The sequence below is a fragment of the Nicotiana sylvestris genome, chromosome 4 (genome assembly GCF_000393655.2).
Source record: "Nicotiana sylvestris chromosome 4, ASM39365v2, whole genome shotgun sequence".
NCBI classification, from domain to species: Eukaryota; Viridiplantae; Streptophyta; class Magnoliopsida; order Solanales; family Solanaceae; genus Nicotiana; species Nicotiana sylvestris.
The window spans coordinates 75,505,019-75,523,509 of record NC_091060.1 but is presented as its reverse complement, the minus strand read 5'-3'; the positions used below and the strand labels follow the sequence as shown (position 1 = coordinate 75,523,509).

The 18,491-nt window shown below is 39.9% G+C and overlaps 1 protein-coding gene across 2 annotated transcripts; it reads right to left on the bottom strand.

Annotated features, from left to right (window-relative positions):
- Positions 1-1,965: 1,965 nt before the first annotated feature.
- On the bottom strand, positions 1,966-6,934 carry LOC104227888 (nucleolin 1). 2 transcript variants are annotated; one of them, XM_009780252.2, is made up of 16 exons: positions 6,655-6,934; positions 6,529-6,571; positions 5,894-6,066; positions 5,594-5,689; positions 5,196-5,510; positions 4,981-5,103; positions 4,711-4,818; positions 4,526-4,636; positions 4,232-4,276; positions 4,039-4,130; positions 3,847-3,964; positions 3,408-3,496; positions 3,231-3,321; positions 3,048-3,136; positions 2,591-2,922; positions 1,966-2,288 (listed from the first exon to the last, which is right to left on the bottom strand). In XM_009780252.2, exons 1-16 carry the CDS (start codon positions 6,685-6,687, stop codon positions 2,260-2,262), a joined length of 1,887 nt encoding a protein of 628 aa, XP_009778554.1. In that variant the 5' UTR covers positions 6,688-6,934; the 3' UTR covers positions 1,966-2,259. The 2 variants fall into 2 exon arrangements, with proteins under 2 accessions (XP_009778554.1, XP_009778556.1); XM_009780254.2 differs by having other exon boundaries at positions 4,232-4,273.
- Between the last annotated feature and the right edge of the window lie 11,557 nt (positions 6,935-18,491).

Sequence of the window (18,491 nt, the reverse complement as noted above, 5' to 3'; positions counted from 1 at the left end):
GCTAATTTTATCATTTTTGACTGATGACCCCAAATTTGCAAGGGCATCGGTCTCACTGTTCTGCTCTCTAGGTACATGTTGTAGGGTTCATTCTTTGAACCAGTGTAGGGTTACCTGCTCTCGAGGTACATGTTGTAGGGTCCATTCTTGGTAATGGATGAATTGACGAGACGAAGAGCGATATTAACACTAGGATGGAGGTCTGGAGACAAACCTGGGAGTCTAAGGGTTTCAGGCTAAGCATGACAAAGACAGAGTACCTGGAGTGCAGTTTCAGTGGTGTAACTCATGAAACAGACGTGGAAGTGCGGCTTGATACACAAGTCATTTTGAAGAGAGAGTTTCATGTATCTTAGGTCTATAATCCAAGGTAATATGGAGATTGACGAGGTTGTCATTCATTGTATTGGGGTGAGATGGATGAAATGAAGGCTCGCTTCCGGTGTTCTATGTGATAAGAACATGCCATCGAGACTTAAAGGTAATTTTTATAGAGTGGTTGTTAGGTCAAATATGATGTATGAAGCGGAGTGTTCGCCAGTCAAAAACTCTCCTGTCCAGAAGTTGCAGGTAACGAAGATGAGGATGTTGAGATGGATGTGTAGACATACTAAGAAAGATAAGATCAGGAACGAAGATATTCGTGATAATGTGGGAGTGGCCCCCGTGGTATAAAAGTTGCGGAATGCGAGGCTGAGATGGCTCGGGTATTTAAAAAGGAGATGCCCAGATGCCCTAGTGAGTAGGTGTGAGAGGTTAGTCATGGTGGGTCTGAGGAGGGGAAAAGGCATGCCTAAAAAATATTAGGGAGAGGTGATAAGGTAAGTTATGAAACATCTTCCGCTTACAGAGAATGCCCTTGATAGGAAGGTATGGAGATCGAAAATTAAAGGTAGAAGGCTAATAGGTAGTTGTGAGCGTATCCTTCTCTTACTTGTAGGATTAATAGTATTCTCATATTTTTTATATACCTAGACCTGTATTATTACCAGTATTTCTTTTACTTCAGTTTTTTTATTATCCTGCTAGTGTTGGTAATACGTCATGTTACTATAGCCTTTCCATAATTTGTGCATTATTGTTTTCTTTTCTAAAAGTGATGTGACTATGCTTCATCTGAGACGAGAATCTACCAGAAACATTCTCTCTAGGTAGAAATAATTGTTGTTAAAAATATTATTTTTCTAGGTGAAATCAGCTTTCAGAACATTGAATGTGTTAAACATACTCCCTTAAAGAAAATTTTAAACTAAAAGGGTAAATTATTTCCAACACGTAGACAAAAGTTATTTTCTTACACAAATATCTCCTACTCCATATCATTTGCTAGTTGTTTGAGTGGTTGGAAACCTTGCATACTCATAGGCCATAGCCGATACTCCACATTGTACAATTACCATTTGTGAAATAATTTTGTGAAAAGGAGTTCAAGGAAATGATTTTCCAAATAAACGCTTCTCATTAAAAATACTCATAAGATGCTTGTGTATTAGTTTTTTTTTTTTTTTTTTTTGCTAATTGTGTATGCTCTTAAGACCTTCGTATTGCTTCGTTCTAGTTTGTATTTTGGTGTCGTTTAGGTCTGCCAGTACTGGGCATCAATTTGGGCATTGTGTTGACAGTCGAATGTTTGATTGCATGTTATGTGACATGAATTGATTAGGGCAAAAGTAGTTAGAAAAATTTAAAATTACTGTTTAATAATTACTCACAGAAAAAGAATCAATATCTAACAATTGAAATATGATTAGTTATATTAATAATTAGAGTTTAACAGATGCAATTTAAAAAAATTAGATCAGAATCATACGGGGATCAATCCCGTTTTTGCTTAGTTCGGTATTACAATCTCACCCGACTTCATACGAAATCATCTACATAATCATCAGCATTATTATCCGCGTACGCATCATTTTTGTATTCAATTCTCTTGTCAATAAGGGGTAAGGAATTAAAAAGGCCAACTGAATAAAAGTAACTTCTCACAGCAAATATAGGTAGCAGAATATAAGGTTGTTTGGTCTGATGTCTGGTACCAACCACTGAATATGAACAATGAAGAACTCACTTTCCACCCAAAAAAGAATGGTTTAAATGACGCAATAATTTAAGGAAACAAAATTATACTGAATCTTATACTAACTACTACATTCCGAAGTTCTTGCTTAACTCCCAAATTTATAATATTCAAAACCAACTAAGTCGACGATATTAAGGAGAGATAAGTTGATAAGTCGGCCCCAGAGTCCGAACTTGAAATTACTCATCATTAAAGGTTGTCTTCTTACCTGCAATTACCAGAATGTAAAAAAGAATTAGCCAAGAAAACAATGAGACTGGAGGATTAAAAGAGAAATTGACTTGAAAAACAAAACACATTTTGACCCAACAGAGATTTTTGGAGCCATTATTCTGTTCTTTTAGGGCCTAATAAGATTAAATGAAGAGAATTCCTATAGCCAACCAACAATTGTTTGAGATTTAGTGCAGTAGTGTACCAAAATGTTCTACTACAGGGTGAGGGGGAGAGGTCTGGCATTTTGTTAACACTTAATTGAGACAGTAAAATTTATATTAAGTATGACATTACCAGATGGAGTGAAGCTTGGCCTGTTGGGAGTTCCCCGTCCTCTGCCTCCACCACCAAAACGGCCACCACCACCGAAACGGCCGCCGCCACCACCACTACGGCCACCACTACCAAAGCGTCCACCACCGCGGCCACCAAAGCGGCCACCACTATCTCTACCACCTCCCCTACCACCACTTCTACCACCAAAACCTCTGCCTCCACCAGAACTGTCACCCCTTGGCTTTGCCTCTTGCACTGTCAAGTTATAACCTCCAACTTCTGATCCATCTAGTTCCAGAGCTTTGTTCAAAGTATCACCATCACCATTTGCAAACTCAATATAAGCCATCCTGCAAGAGAAGGCCAAATTTACAAAGTCGTCAGTACAAAACAGAACAAATGCCTCTTAACCTACAAATTATTTCAGACAACGCAAAATTGAGAAAACAAGAACATAAAAATGAGAAATATTCACCCTTTAATATAGCCTTCTGGGTCTGTAGGAATTCTTGTTTTAAAGATCTTCCCACAAGATGCAAAATGCTCCTCAAGTGAACTCCTAATCTGAAATTGTATTTGAAATATTTAGACCATCTTAAGACATCAAAGTGAAGTGTCAAAAATAATGGAGAGAAAAAAATATATATAGGACAAAGACCTGGTCTTCGGCCTCATTTTTGTCAAAACCCCTAACAAAAATTGTTGTTCCTTCACTTCTACCTTGCCTCTGGAATGAGTTTTCTTCTCTCCTACAAACCATAAGATAACACGTACTTGAAATGATGTGTCTACTTTCATCATAAATGGAAACAATAAGGTGAGAGAGATTGCATACCCAGTTCGTGGTGTATATTCTCCCCTCTCTCGAGCCAGGTCTAATCTCACAGCACGGCCCAAGAGGTCTTGTCCATTTAGTTCAAGTGCCTAAAATGGATACAACAGATTATAGCATTCCATCCAGGGGACTAAAGAAAACTAACCAGGTCAATGTTTGTAATAGACAGTGTCTACTTTTGTATACAGTAAACATACTGTGTGCAGAGCTCAGAAGAAACTAGGAAATTGCCGCAATTAATGCCTCAGGCTGCATGACTACCTTAATTGACTACCTTATATATGAAAGACATTGCTCTACAATATGTTTGAAGTAGGATTTATATTGCATGCATCTATTGTAACTGTAGAAAAGATTCATGTTTAAGGATTGAAAAGAAGCAACCTTTAAATTTCTCTTTTTTTCTTTTTGACAAGATAAAAATAAAAAAAAATGCTACCTTATGTGCAGCTTCAGCAGTTACAAATTCAACATGACCATAGCCCTTAAAAGAACCATCTTCATGTGTAGAAAAGCGCACTTCCTGAACTTCCCCAGCATCTTTGAAGAAATTCTCCCTGCAAATGCCTTCTTATAACTCGAGATATTATCACACAAACAAAGCACCGGAAAAAGTTAAATAGTAACTTACACATCGGCCTGTTCAACAGAATAGGATAGATTTCCAACAAACAATGTTTTTGTCCCTGGAGTCTGAGCTTTAGGGGTAATAGGGGTCTTTTGCTGCATTTTGAACAGACAGCAGTTCAAGAATTGTACAAAACGCAAATATAATTTTCTAATGCTAACAATCAAGAAATATAATTTTTTAAAGCTTCACTTACAGCTTTAGAGGAATCAGCATCAACCATTTCTACATCAGCATCCTGCTTTAGCAAGAAAATCCTCTCATTATGGCATGAATTAACTTGATTAATTATAAATTAAAATCTTCAATAACATGATGATAACTGCCAAGTTAGGGTAAACAGCAGTACAACAAAGGGGGGAAATAATACAGCTAATCCAAGTGGAAGAACCATGTTGTGACTAATTTGAAAGCTGCAGGAAAAGATGTAATTCATCTACTTATGCCAAAAGGAATATGCTGATCAACTAAAGATAAGAACATATTTTACCTTCTTGGGAGTTTTGGATGGTTTCTCATCCTCTTCTTCTTCAGACTCGTCTTCCTCAGAAGATTCCTCAGAACTACTCTCCTTCTTGGAGACAGCTGGAGTGCTAGAGGGCTGTGAAACACAATTGTTAGACGATGAACTAAGATGAAATAAGTTGGAATATTACAAAAGAAACATATCAAGACCTTGATCCTTTTTTTTTGCGACTCTTCTTCATCACTTTCTTCAGATTCGTCATCAGAGCTGTCGCTGCTAGACTCAACCTTCTTTTTAGATACAGCAGCAGCCTTTCCCTAAAGAAAGAAAATAATATCAGACAACCTTGCAAAAGCAAGCAAAAACAGATAACATAATCAACAAGCAAGCAAGATGCTCACTTATGTAATGATGGATTTAATGAAATGGCTAGAGGACAAAAATAACAAAAACAAAAAACAAATATCAAGTGGTCAAACCTTGTCTGCATCAGAATCAGAATCATCTTCATCAGAGTCGGTTTCTTCGGAGCTGTCACCAGTCTTCTTCGCAGCTTGAGGAGCTTTTGCTGGTTGAGCAGCAGCTACCTTAGAGGCAGGTTCCTGTCAAAAAGAAAATCAATTATATCAACAAGGAGTAATACTATTAAAACAACAAAGCAATATTTGCATAAGCCACTTAACAATGCCCTTACATCATCATCTGAACTGGAGTCATCACTGGATTCTTCCTTCTTGGCGGCAGTAGCAAGACCCTTTTTAGGTGCAGCCTTCTTAGCAACAGCATCATCCTCAGAGCTGCTATCATCCTCAGAACTAGACTCATCACTTGACTCATCTTTCTTAGAAACTGCAGCAGAGCCATTAGCAGCAGGTTTCTTGGCTGCAGGTACATCTTCCTCAGAGCTGCTATCATCCTCTGAACTAGAATCATCACTTGACTCATCTTTCTTCTTAGCAGCTACACCATTCTTAGCTGAAGCTGCAACAACCTTCTTAGGAGGAGGAGCCTATACACAACAACACCAACAGAAGAACAGTTAAAACATTAGCCAAAATATTATTGAGAATTACTGCTAAGAGGGTAACTTACTTCATCCTCGGAAGAATCTGAATCATCTGAACTGCTGGCTAATTCCCCATTTTTGGCAGGAGCCACTTTCTTAGGAGGCGCCACTGCTTTAGTAGGCTGCATAACAAAATAAGAAAATAGAATCAATAATTATTGCATATGTAGATGGCATCAACAGATATATTATGTAAATCAAAATTCTGCTAGACGCTGCAAGCTAACAAAAGACCCAAGTCATGAACTACCACTACATAAAATCCACTTGCCATTTAGACAGACTTTACAATTACAGGTAAAAAATCAATCATGTGTGTGTATTACCTTCTCATCTTCTGACTCAGAACTATCGTCAGAGGAGCTGCTTTCTTGTTTCTTTTTCTTTTGAGTCTTTGGATCACTCTTTTTTTTCTCAAGAGTTTGTGCTACAGCCACATTTTTCTTCTGCTTCTTTGCACTCACTATCTTCTCAATTTCATCCTCAGCTTCCCTCTTCACTGTAAACACATACACAAATTAGTCAAGCCACCAACCAAATATTTCCTCCTCTACCAAGAAACAGGAAAAAAAACATTCTTATGCTCACACAACACAGATAAGTGTTTGTTTATCAAACTGGCCCATTATATTTCAACATCAAACTTGAAATACAGAATTTTAGGTCAGAAAAACAGGTTTTTAGGTGTTATTCAAGTTTGCTCAGAAATGTTCGCTATCAAAACTTCAACTTGTTTCCATGTCCAAACACAACTGTTCCAAATAACCTTTTTGAATTTAACATCAAATATTACTTTTTTCAAATATTAACCAAGTCATGTCCAAAAACAGCCTCACGAAAACCTTAAATCCACAGAGAACAAGAGCCAGCAAGCTCAAACCTCAAAACCCACAAACAAAAAGAACCAAAAACATTCAGACCTTAAAACCCACAAACAAACAAAAAAGCAAAAAGATCAAACCTTTCTTCAAGGGTTTGGTGGGAGCAACTACAGCAGCATCAACCTCCAAAAAAGAAACGCCAAAAAAATCAACAAAAATTATACAGATAAATACAAAAAGGCAAAAAAATTGCATGCAAGTGTCACCTTGGTGGCGGACTTCTTAGCAGATTTACCCATTTCGAGCCTTTGATTGTGCAAAAAAGGAACGGAAAGGGTTTATTAAGGGGAAAGCAGCAAAAGGAGACTGCAAAACCCTAAGGAGAAGTTTAGGGTTTAACGAAAGAGAGAATGGGAAGGAGATATTTTCTTTAGCCTTGGTTTTATAGTGCAAAAGTAAGCCCTACTTGTGTAACGGCGACAATTTCATAAGTTATAATTAGGGTTTTGCATACTGATATTTTTCTCAATAGAAGATTGTTATGTTGACACTTGACACGATATTTTGCTTGGTTTTATTTTTATCAATAATCTCCACGTAGTTGTTTTGGGTGTGTATCCTATATTAATGTATATTATTAATTTGAAAATTATATAAATATTATAAATAATACATTTAAGTTATAAAATAATAATTAAATTAAAAATATAAATTCATAAAAGTGATTAATGTTGATCCCATTTAGCTAGCTCAATAAAGAGTAATCATGCGTCAAAAAAAAATTTCAAATACCTTATTGTGATTTCTGTAGTTTTTTGTGGGATTATGTTATAAAATTTGTTGTTAGTTGCATGACTTTATGATTAAAATAAACAAGTAACACAAAAATTAAAAAAAAATGAATAGTTGATCTTTTAGAGATTTAAAAATAAAATGATTGTATGTATTGCCCTTAGAAAGAAATTAATAAATGACAACATAAAGTCTAAAAATAACTAATATTGAATTAATATTTTATAACAAATAAATTTAATATATAAAAAATATAGAAAGTTGTTGTCCGTTGAAATTAATGAAACATATTAAATACAACTATTTTATAATAAATTTTCTTATCAACTATTTCATCTTTATTGCTTCACTTGATACATGCCTTTACTTTGCTCATGATCCTCGCTCTTGGAGAATTTAAAATATTACTTCTTCTCTCTCAAAGCCTGGAGCACGATCCTCAAGAGCCTCTCAGATCCTTCTAGCTGCGAGAGTACACCAATATATCATATATGAACATGATGAAGGAAGGAATCAAGATATGGCTGGAACACGTTGTTCATCAAGTGCATAAAGGCTGTTGTGGCATTGGTCAACCCAAAAGACATCACCAAAAACTCATAGTGACCATAGCGAGTCTTGAAAGCCGTCTTTGGAATATTTGAAGCCCGAATCTTCAACTAATGGTACCCTGATCTCAAGTACACCGAGTTCTGTGCCCAAATACGCGAACAAGAAGTAATCATGTTCATATGGAGAAACATCATATGTCGCTTCGGCATCCCCAAAGAAATCAGCTGCGACAACGGTTCCCAGTTCACTAGAAAAAATACCGCCGAGTTCTTCGAAAAATGGCACATCAAAAGAATACTCTCTACGCCATATCACCCCACAGGCAACGGTCAAGCGGAATCCTCCAACAAAACAATATTGAATATCATGAAAAAGAAACTCCAAAATGCCAAGGGACTGTGGCCGGAAGTGCTACCAGAAATGTTATGGGCATATCGCACCTCGCCAAAGACTAGCACAGGTGAAACACCACACTCACTAGTCTATGGGACTGATGCAATGATACTAGTTGAGGTCGGGGAACCCAGTCTGAGATACTCAAATGAAAGCGGGCCAAGCAACGACCAGAACAGAAGGCAAGACCTCGATAAAGCCGAAGAGCGAAGAGACATGGCCTACATAAGAATGATAGCTCAAAAACAACAGGCAGAGCGGTTCTACAACAAAAAAGCCAAAATCAGGCCACTCAATGTGGGGGACTACGTACTCAAAGCCAAAACACAAGCAAGAAAAGACATGCGAGAAGGCAAAATGGGAACCAATTGGGATAGCTCATACAAAATCACGGCGGCAGCGAGCAAAGGGTCATTCCAGCTGGAAACAATGGAAGGAAAATTACTACCAAATAATTGGAATGTCGTCCACCTCAAATACTTCAATTTCTAAGGATAGACGTCTTCCGAGTCGTACTCTTTTTTCCCTTACCCGAATTTTGACCCAACTGGGTTTTCTCGGGGAGGTTTTTAACGTGGTGATGAAGAGAGCGTCTCGAAGTTTAAGTATAAGTTCATCGTTCGACCTATCAACTGCTTTTCCAGGTCGACCAATGAAGGGACTAGATAGACTGGGACTTCAGAAAAACATGCAATCTTTTCCAATGTATGTATACTTCTCCAATGAATGTATAAACAAAGCGAAATATACAAACACATGAGTTTTTCATCTCCACCAAGTTCCTATATCACGCCAGGAGTCAAACATTCGATCTCGCTCGAATTGACTCACATTTGACCTCGCTCGAATCGACTCACATCCGACCTCTCTCGAATTTATTAACATTCGACCTCGCTCAAATTTATTTACATTTGACTTCGCTCGAATTTATTAACATTCAACCTCGCTCGAAGTTATTCACATTCGACCTCATTCGAATTACTTACATTCACATTCAACCTCACTCGAATCGACTCACATTTGACTCCATTCGAATTCATTAACATTCCACTTTGTTAGAATTTATTAACATTCGACCTTGTTCGAATCGACCAACATTTGACCTCGCTCAAATTAATTGACATTCAACCTCGGTCGCATCAACTAAGTCAGGAACTCTTACAAAGTAAAAAGCATACGAAGAAAGACGAAAAGAGCCAAAAACATACAGCAAAAAGACAATAGTCATTTCATTCCAAAATAGATAATATCTTACAAAGGGCCAAAAAGACCCCCCCTCCAAAAAAGAAAAAGAGAAAAGAGCAAAAAAAAACTAAGAACAAGAAAATCACACTGCATCATCTCCGCTTGCGCCATCGCCACCTTCACCACCTGGCCCAGCATCACCATCTCCACCCTCGCCATTTAAGTACTCGTCTTCATACCAAGTATCTGGCTCAATCTCGTCCAAATCTTCTTCGTTATCGTCCATCTCGGGCATGCCGGGATCACAGCCTCAAACGGCACGAGCTGCACGTGCCTTAACACGAGCATCCTCAAACTCCACTTCAAAGGTTTTCTCGGCCACCATCAAACCCTTGTATATGTCAAGATGAGCCTCAGCATGGACCCACTTCTCGTACAAGTCTTGTGGGACATTGGGATAAGTGGAAGCATGATAGGTAAACGGTTGAGCCTGCTGTTGCGCGTTCTCGGCCTTAAGGACAACTATCTGCTCGTTCAAATCCTGAACATATCCTTCCAGTCTGCCTATCCACTCTTCGAGCCTCGCCTTTTTAAGAGCAAAGGTCTCTACCTCACTAGCCCGCTTTGATCTGAAGACGCGGAGTGTGCCCGCTAACGTTGTCGCCTCCGCCACAGCAGTCGACCTATCTCTCTCAACTCGATCCAACTCCGTAGCTTTGGCAGCCAGCTCATCCCTTAAGCCATTAACTACAGTTGCGCTCTGCTCAAGCTCGGCCTGTAAAGACATCAATTAAGCTTGGAGGTCGACGCACCCAGCCATGACCCCCTTGCTCACCTCGAACTCATCGTTCTTGGTCCTTAACGTCTCTTCAAGCTCACTGCACCTGCCAATAATCCTCATGAGCTCGTCATCTTTCTCCTTCAACTCGTCATCCTTCGCCTTCAACTACTCATTTTTCTGCCTTAGATCGTCATGGAGGGTTGGGAACAACGCGTCCTCACCAAGCATACGGACTAGGGCTTTGTGCTTGGTACGATACTCTCTGTATTTTGACTCTATCTTCTTGTAGAGTCTCGTCCTCTTCTCCTCCTGACGGGCGCTCTCAATTTCCAAGACGAGGGTCTGATAAATAGATAAAGAAGGCTCAACGAAGACAAATAACGTAAAAGGAAGAAGAAATAGAAACGCTAAAAGGGGACTTACTTGCAGGGCCATTTCAGAAATGCCTAACGACTAGTCTGCATCCTTCAACGTCTGCAAGGTCCTGTTCTCGGGCTCCACGCATAGATAGGCCAAAGCTGGAACCACGCTCTCCGAGTTGACCAACAAGTAAAAATCTACGGGGATGACAATATTTCGAGTGGACCCCTCGGTCCTCACCTCCACTCGAGTAAATCTCTCCTCGAAAGTCCTTACCTCCTCGGGGTCAGTATCAGAACCAGACCCGTCATCCTCCACGACGATCGTTTTTCCTCTACCACCAGTAGACGATGAGCCAACCTCGACTGCCCCCGGTATTTCCATTTCCGTAGTTGCCTCCGCCGTCTTTAATGACCTAGCTTCCACGACAATCTCCAGTGGGGGAGCAATCCCCGTGGCTGAAGTACACATCGCCTACATATCCACGATCATGGCCCATTCGGGTGTGACCATGGCCTCCACTCGTTGCCTCTTTAATGGCATCGTTTCCTCCTCTCCAGGGGAAGATTCATCCACTAAGTGAACCAACGGGCAAGCTGGGATCTCCACTGATGGAGTGGCCGTCTAACAATTAGGCTCGCTTAAAACTAGAGTCTGGGAAGAAATATTTCGCATAGACTTGGCCAATACAAACTACATCCCAGCCGAAGCAATCGCCTGACAAAATGCGGGGATAGGTGCCTTCATCTTCTTAGAAGTTTTTCGACCTAGCATCAAAGGAAAATCGTAAAACGACAAAAAGACATACACCACAGCAAAAGCGAAATAGATATAAGGGCTAAACCCGACTTACCGGTCGAGGGCTTGAGCCCGAATCTCTTGTTAAAGGATGCCCAGTCACGAATGCCTACGGTGTAGGCTAAATGCGGGCCACCCAATCACTAATATCGGCGACCAAAGATGGGGGATGTCTCTCAGCTGCAAAGGGGAAATGCCGTAACAAGTTATAAATCACGAAGAGAAGAGAAGAACGTACTCCAAATAACGATACTTACGAGCAAATTCCATTGTTCAGGAAAGTCGCTAGGGTTTGCCACCACGTGCTGGTTTTAACGAAGAAATAATGGGTCCAAAATCGGAGGTTCATCCTGTCGTCCATCCTCGCCACCAACTCTTTAGTTCCACGGTGGCGAAGGTGAATCATCGTGCCTTTATGAAAGCTCAGCCCGAAAAGATGCAGAAGATGGCGGATAGAGACTTCATAGCCGACAAGCTCCACAAACTTTGCCAACATAAGGAAAATCTTGTAAAGGTAGGGAGAGAGTTATGTCGGGCAGATACAGTAGTAGTGGCAGAACTCCTCCACCAAACGAGGAAGAGGAAGAGAATAGCCTATATGGAATGGGTAAGCATAAAACACACAATATTCGGGCATGTGAACTTGAATCATATCGTCTCCGGCCGGAACCAGGTCAACTTAGGCTGGAATGTCGTATTTGGCCCTTAGGACGGCAAGGTGTTTCGCCTCCATCTCCGACTTTGTAGACTCTGGTTCAAGGGTGGGTTCCTTGGAGAAGTCAGACCTAGAAGTAGTGTTACGAGGAATGATCTCCTACGCAGTGGAAAAGCTTTTATCATCTACCACCAATGATTCTCCACCACCAGAAGACATGGCCACTGATAAAGGAGTAGGGTCAGAAATTATCTTGGCGTTGGGGGTCACGGTAGCCATTTTCCGATGATATGTATACGAGGGGACAGAAAAAGAATAAGGGTGGCAATGGCAGCGGTTACAGGAAGCCAAAACACAAGAAGGAGAAAAGGAAGCAAGTGCAGGGCTGAAGAAACTAGAAGAGTGCAAAAGTTTCTTTGAGAAGTTTTCCCCTCTTTATTTATAGACCTCATGGGCATTCAAATCGATGCAAGCAACCTCCAGTGGCCCTAGAATCGAAACGATAGGGACTCAAGGAACGAGGCAATGCATTGGGGAGATGCATAAAAATAATGCATGTGTTGTAACGACATCCTACACCAACCCCATGATGCACGAATCTCAAAGTGACACGTCATTACTTTGGTAACGGACACCTCCACTCGATCACCACGCCAAAAATTTCTTCACAAATCGTCGACTGAAAAGGTTCGCTCATCGGGACCGACCAAAGGCGACCCTAACAAGCGGAGGGACTAACTGTATGGGTCAAAATCTTGCTAAGGAAGTTGGGCGTGGGAAGATCATAAGGTGAAAAGACTGTGTTCCAATTTGGGCGGATAGGCCGAGGTCTACCAAAGCCAATAACAAGAAGTCGTTGAGTGAGTCGTAGAGGTCAAGGTCGAGTAACGAAGAGTAGGAATAACGGCTAGTGTAGTCTTGGAACTAGTGATAAGAATATTTTCCTAGATATTCCCCTTTTGCACTTTTTAGGGTTTCTAGAGAATATCCCATGTAAATAGAAAGATAGAGAGAGAAAAAAGGGGCACGTGAGATTGAATCTGAGAAAACTATTGTAAGAAGTTGACTCTTGAGATAAAATACAAAGTTCATCTTTCCGTAGTGATTGATTTTATCGATTATTCTTCCTTTTTCCCTCACATGATCCAAGAAAGCATTGCTCGTATTCTTATTTACTACCATATTTCGTTGTTATAAGGAAAAATCTTCCACATCATTTGATATTTGGGTGAATTGTTCTTCTTATTTACATTTATTGCCATTTCTTATATTTAGTGCTCATTACTCATTCTTCATGTATTCTCTAAAGTGCACATTTAATGACTGAATACACGACTTTGAGCACTAGGTAAACGGTATCACCCAAACTCTAAGATAGATCTAAGAATTATTATGCTTGACTTGGATTCACCTTTTATCTCAGTTATCATTTAATTAGCTTAAGAAGGAGTGTTATACTTTTTGGTCAAACAACTGGAAGCACGTCTGGAAACTCTTTCACTACTGGACTAACTCAATGGTAGGAGTATCAACACTGACATCTCTCACAAAGGCTAAATATGCCAAGCACCCCTTCTCAACCATTTGTTGTGCCTTCAGAAAGGACACCACCCTACTATGAACATCCTCTCCACTCTAACCTCGGTAATCCTGCATGGCTAATTGTCACGGTCTTAGCGTGATAATCTAGAATAGCGTGATATGGTGACAATCAGCCCATGGCCAAGATCACATCCAAGTCCACCATATTGAGTAGCAGAAGGTCAACCCTAGTCTCATAACCCCCTGATAGTGATTAAACACGACCTATAGACACGGTCTACCACAATATAATCCCCAACATGCATAGACACGTAAACATGGGTATCCAAAGAATCACGAGACATATCAAAATATGAAGTAAAATAGGATGACATATACGAATAAGTGGAATCAGATCAAATAAAACTGATGCATCCCTATGACAGACCGGAACAATACCTATGATAACAACGTCTGATGCAACAATCTTAGTCCTAATAGGAAAAACATAACAACGGGCCTGACTTCCCACCTTAGGACGACCTTACTAGCCTATCTTCCGCCTCTAGCTAGCTCTGCAGGTGGATTAGCAAGTGGAGCAGCAACCATGGCCTGTGTACCCTGTGGAGGACCACATCTCCTAAGTCTGGGACAGTTCCTCACCATGTGCCTAGTATCACCAAACTTGAAACAACCTCTCTATAGACATGGCTGCTGGAATTGAGTATGACCCGATCGGCTGGAATAGTCGCTATAGGAACCTCGTGCAGATGGTGCACAAGAAGATTGATGTCCAAAATGAGTGCTTTGAGGTCCCTGAATAGCTAGAGCACTGTGTGTGACCTAAAGTGCAGAATGAACTGGTCGACTGACATAACCTTTAGCATGACGAGTTGAAACTGCGGAACGTGAACCACTAAATCCTCAAAAATATCGAGGTCTCTTGTCCTCCATATCCCTTCTCTCTTGGCCGTAGATATGCTCCAACCTCCTAGCGATCTCCACAACCTTCTTAAATGGAGTATCAGTCTCCAACTCCTATGCCATCCTAAATTTGAGACCATAACTAAGCCTCTCGATAAATCTGTGGATTCTCTCTCTAACTGTAGAAACCAAAGCAGGTTCATAATGAGATAACTCACTAAACCTCATGGCATACTCGGACACTGTCATAGTCCCCTAGCGCAACTGCTCGAACTCGGTGCGCAACTCATCCATGAGGGTCTATGGAATGAACTCTCTCAAAAATAGATCAGTGAACTGAGCCCAAGTAAGTGGAGCTGCACCAACTGACCTACTCCCCTTATAAGCTTGCCACCATCAATACATCGACCCCTTCAACTAGAAAGCAGTAAGGTGATGGTAGGCTATAATCCCTTATTTTAGTCGATTATTACATTCTAATTTATTGCACTTTAGTTGAGTTTGAGCTTTAATCGCTATTGTTTTGCACTAATTGTGTGTTTTATGCCTTGTAAGAGTGATTCCGAGCTACATAGATGTTATGGAATGAATTCAAGTGATTTGGAGCTTTGAAGTCTGATTAAAAGCCCAAGGAATCAAGTCGGGATCGTGTTCGGGGATCAACGGATGATAGTTAAGAACGAACGAAGAATCAAGCAGGCATACTGTACAATGTCTAGTAAAATGCACATATATTTTCACTCAGAAATCTGTTTGGGCTCCACAATATATCATTGGAAATATATTTAAAAGAGCTACAACTTTCATGTTTTATGTTTTCCTAAATTCCTAACATAATAGGGTGAAAAGTGCACGGCCGCACACTGGACGTACATTGGGCACGCATATGGGGCAGAACAGTGTGAAAAGTGCACGGCCAAGTACGCGAGCACACTTCCAGGTGCGCGGACGCGCACGTCTAGCTCCGGAAAAGTGTCCTATTTTGCGTAGGAGATGGTGTTTTCATTTGGGCCCGACCCTACTTGGTATATATAGATGGAAAAATTGTATTTTTGGGACTTTGGACGTATCTTAAACCTAAGGAAGCCAAGGAAAGGGTATAGAAGCAAGAGCTCAAGGAATCCATCATTCAATCTCAACCCAAGACAAGGGTTTGGATTATTTATGTTTTCCTTTTACTTAAACATTGTTATGATGAGTTAATCTATATCCATGGAGTAGTTCTCTTTAGGGTTTGATGGATTTGGTGTAGTGATACTTGTTTGTGGATAATTAAATCTAGTTTTTATGTATTTAATCGTTTTGGATGTTTTAATCATTGCTTCTATATTCACTAGTTCGTGTAATCGAGAGAGGAATAACTTTTGATATTGTTGCTTTATATTTTATTGGTTGAAATCATTAATTCTTCTTAGTAATCGAAAGAGGCTAGTTGAATTGTTGATTAAACTAAGTTAGGAGGATAACCGAAGGAGGTTCTCCTAAAGACCAATCCATTACAAATTCTTGTATATCTTCACGTACTTAGAATTGCTTCATCTTGTGAGGTTGAGACTTAATCGAGAGAGGAGTTTCTACTAATCAATTGAACTAATAACCAAGTGAATTCGAGAGACTCACTTGAACATTAGAAGTGAATTATCTAGACTTAAATCCCAAACATTTGTCTTGCACCTATCCTATCATTCCTATCTTCTCCCAATTGATAACTTCCTTTGCTTAATATTTGCGTTGATTGTCATTAGTCGATAGTTTACACTCTTAGTTAAATTTAGTTTAAATCACAAAAGTCTTAATTGTTGATCATCTTGGATAGCAATCTAGCTACAAACTACAATAATACTGTTTAACTCCAATCAATGTGGATATGATATTTTAATTTACTATATTTAGCCAACAAGCATATTCTAGTGTGTGTTTTATGCATGTCATAAGGTCAACCCCGCTTACCTCTACTATGTCCATAATACATAGAATACAGTGGTACTGATCTAGAAAACCATGTGCATCCTCAAAAACTACGCCACTAAAAGTAGGAGGAAAATACATCTTGAACCTCTCAAGCCTCTTCTGCTCGTCCTCTATGCCACTGGCCTGACCTCAAGCTTAACTACGATAACAGGTTATACCGGTATATTACCTGGAACTTGATCAACATGGGATCGTTGCTCTAGATTACAGACGGTAGGAGTTTTAGTTTCTCCCTAAGCCTGAAAAGTAGCTGGTGCAACTAGGATCAATCCCGCCCGAGCCAAGGTACCAAACATGCTCAGAAAATGAGCAAAAGTCTCCTAAAGTCTATGGGTAACAACAGGTGACTGCTCCTCAACCTGAGCTACTAGTGAATCCTTGGTCGCGGCTCTAGCACGACCCCTCACCATATCACGTGCTCCTCCTCAACCTCAGCCTCTAGCAACACCAACACTAGGGCAACATCATTGGAAACTGAAGCTCGTGTCCTCACCATCCATGAGAGAATAGAAAGGTATAGGCTCAGATTTCAAAATCAATAAATCTGCATGATAAGGAATGAAAAAAGTAGAATTTCCTAATAGTTTTGTAGATTCTCGAGGATAAGTACAACTGTCCCCGTGCAGATCTGCAAGACTCTACTGAACTTGCTTATGACTCGTAGAACCTATGAACCTAAAGCTCTAATATCAATTTGTCATGACCCAACATCCCATCTTAAGGATCGTGATGACACCTAGTTCCTAAGACTAGGTAAGACTAACAAATAACGCAATCAACTGAAATATCAACTAAAATAGCAATGAAAACTGAGGAATGTCATAATATAACGAACATCGGAAAGCAATATCATAAATCCAGAAAACCTAGTAATACTAAGTCATAAGCTCTATAAGAAGTACATAATGAGTCTCCAATACAGAACTATTTGGAATATGATAAATAGTAATATGGAAACAGTAGAAGGTGACCCAGAGGCCTGCGAGCGGGACAATAGGTATACCTTAAAGTCTCCTCAACAACTCGAAATGAACTCGCTAACACCCGGCACACTTTGAAGTATATGTATATGCACAAAAAATGTGCAGAAGTGTAGTATAAGTACACCACAATCGATAACAAGTATCAAGACTAACCTTGATGGAGTAGTGACGAGGTTCAAGTCAAGACACTCACTAGACATAAAACCCCTGCAAATTATAAATATAATGCTAACACCGGAAAGCAAAAATCAATAAATGGAAATAAAGATGTATCATGAGATAACACAACAAATTAACCCAAACATAGTTAAATTACACAAGTGAATCAATTAAGGAAAATAATGACAGTTCAAATCCTCAAGCCATCCCAACACAAGATTTACAACAAGAATCACCCCAAGGTATCACACCTCATAATCACAAATCAAAAGTCACCCTTATGACGCCGCATGAGCTTCACATTTTAAAACATTTTCCCAAAATAGCTTGCATGCATAAGCCCCCTTATCTCACACGTGTGCTTCACAATGAAGTATTTTTCGTACTAGCAATACACGCATAACCCCTTATCTCGCCGCATGCTCATCAATATATACACCACCCTTATTTCGATGCATGCACATCTTATTCATAACACGACCATAACAATCACTCCCACCTCACGTACACATGTGCCACAACATCACTGTACAACCCAACCGATCATTTTGAACTCTAGCACATTGTTCAGCAGTTTGAGTCCATGAGCAGCTTCACTTCAGGTATTATGACTTGTACGCATGGTCGGGATTGAATTTTGGGAAGTTCGGAGTTGAATTGGAAAGAAAATTCTTATTTCAAAGTTTTAAGTTAGAAGAATTGACTACGATTGGATTTTAGAGTAAATGGCCTCAGAATCAGGATTTGAAGGTTCCAGCAGGTTCGTAAAATGATTTAGGACTTGGGCGTATGCTCGGATCGAGTTTCGGATGACCCGTGAGCGTTTCAGCGCGTATTGTGGAAGTTAGCATTTTGGAAGAATTTCATAAATTTGGGTTGAAGTGCATTTCAATATTATCAATGTTTGTTTGCAATTTTTAGTCTAAGAATAGCTCCGTATGGTGATTTTGGTATTGGGAGCGCATCCGGAAGTGGATTTGGAGGTCCGTAGGTCATTTTGGAGTTGTTTGGCGAAAGTTAGAAATTTGA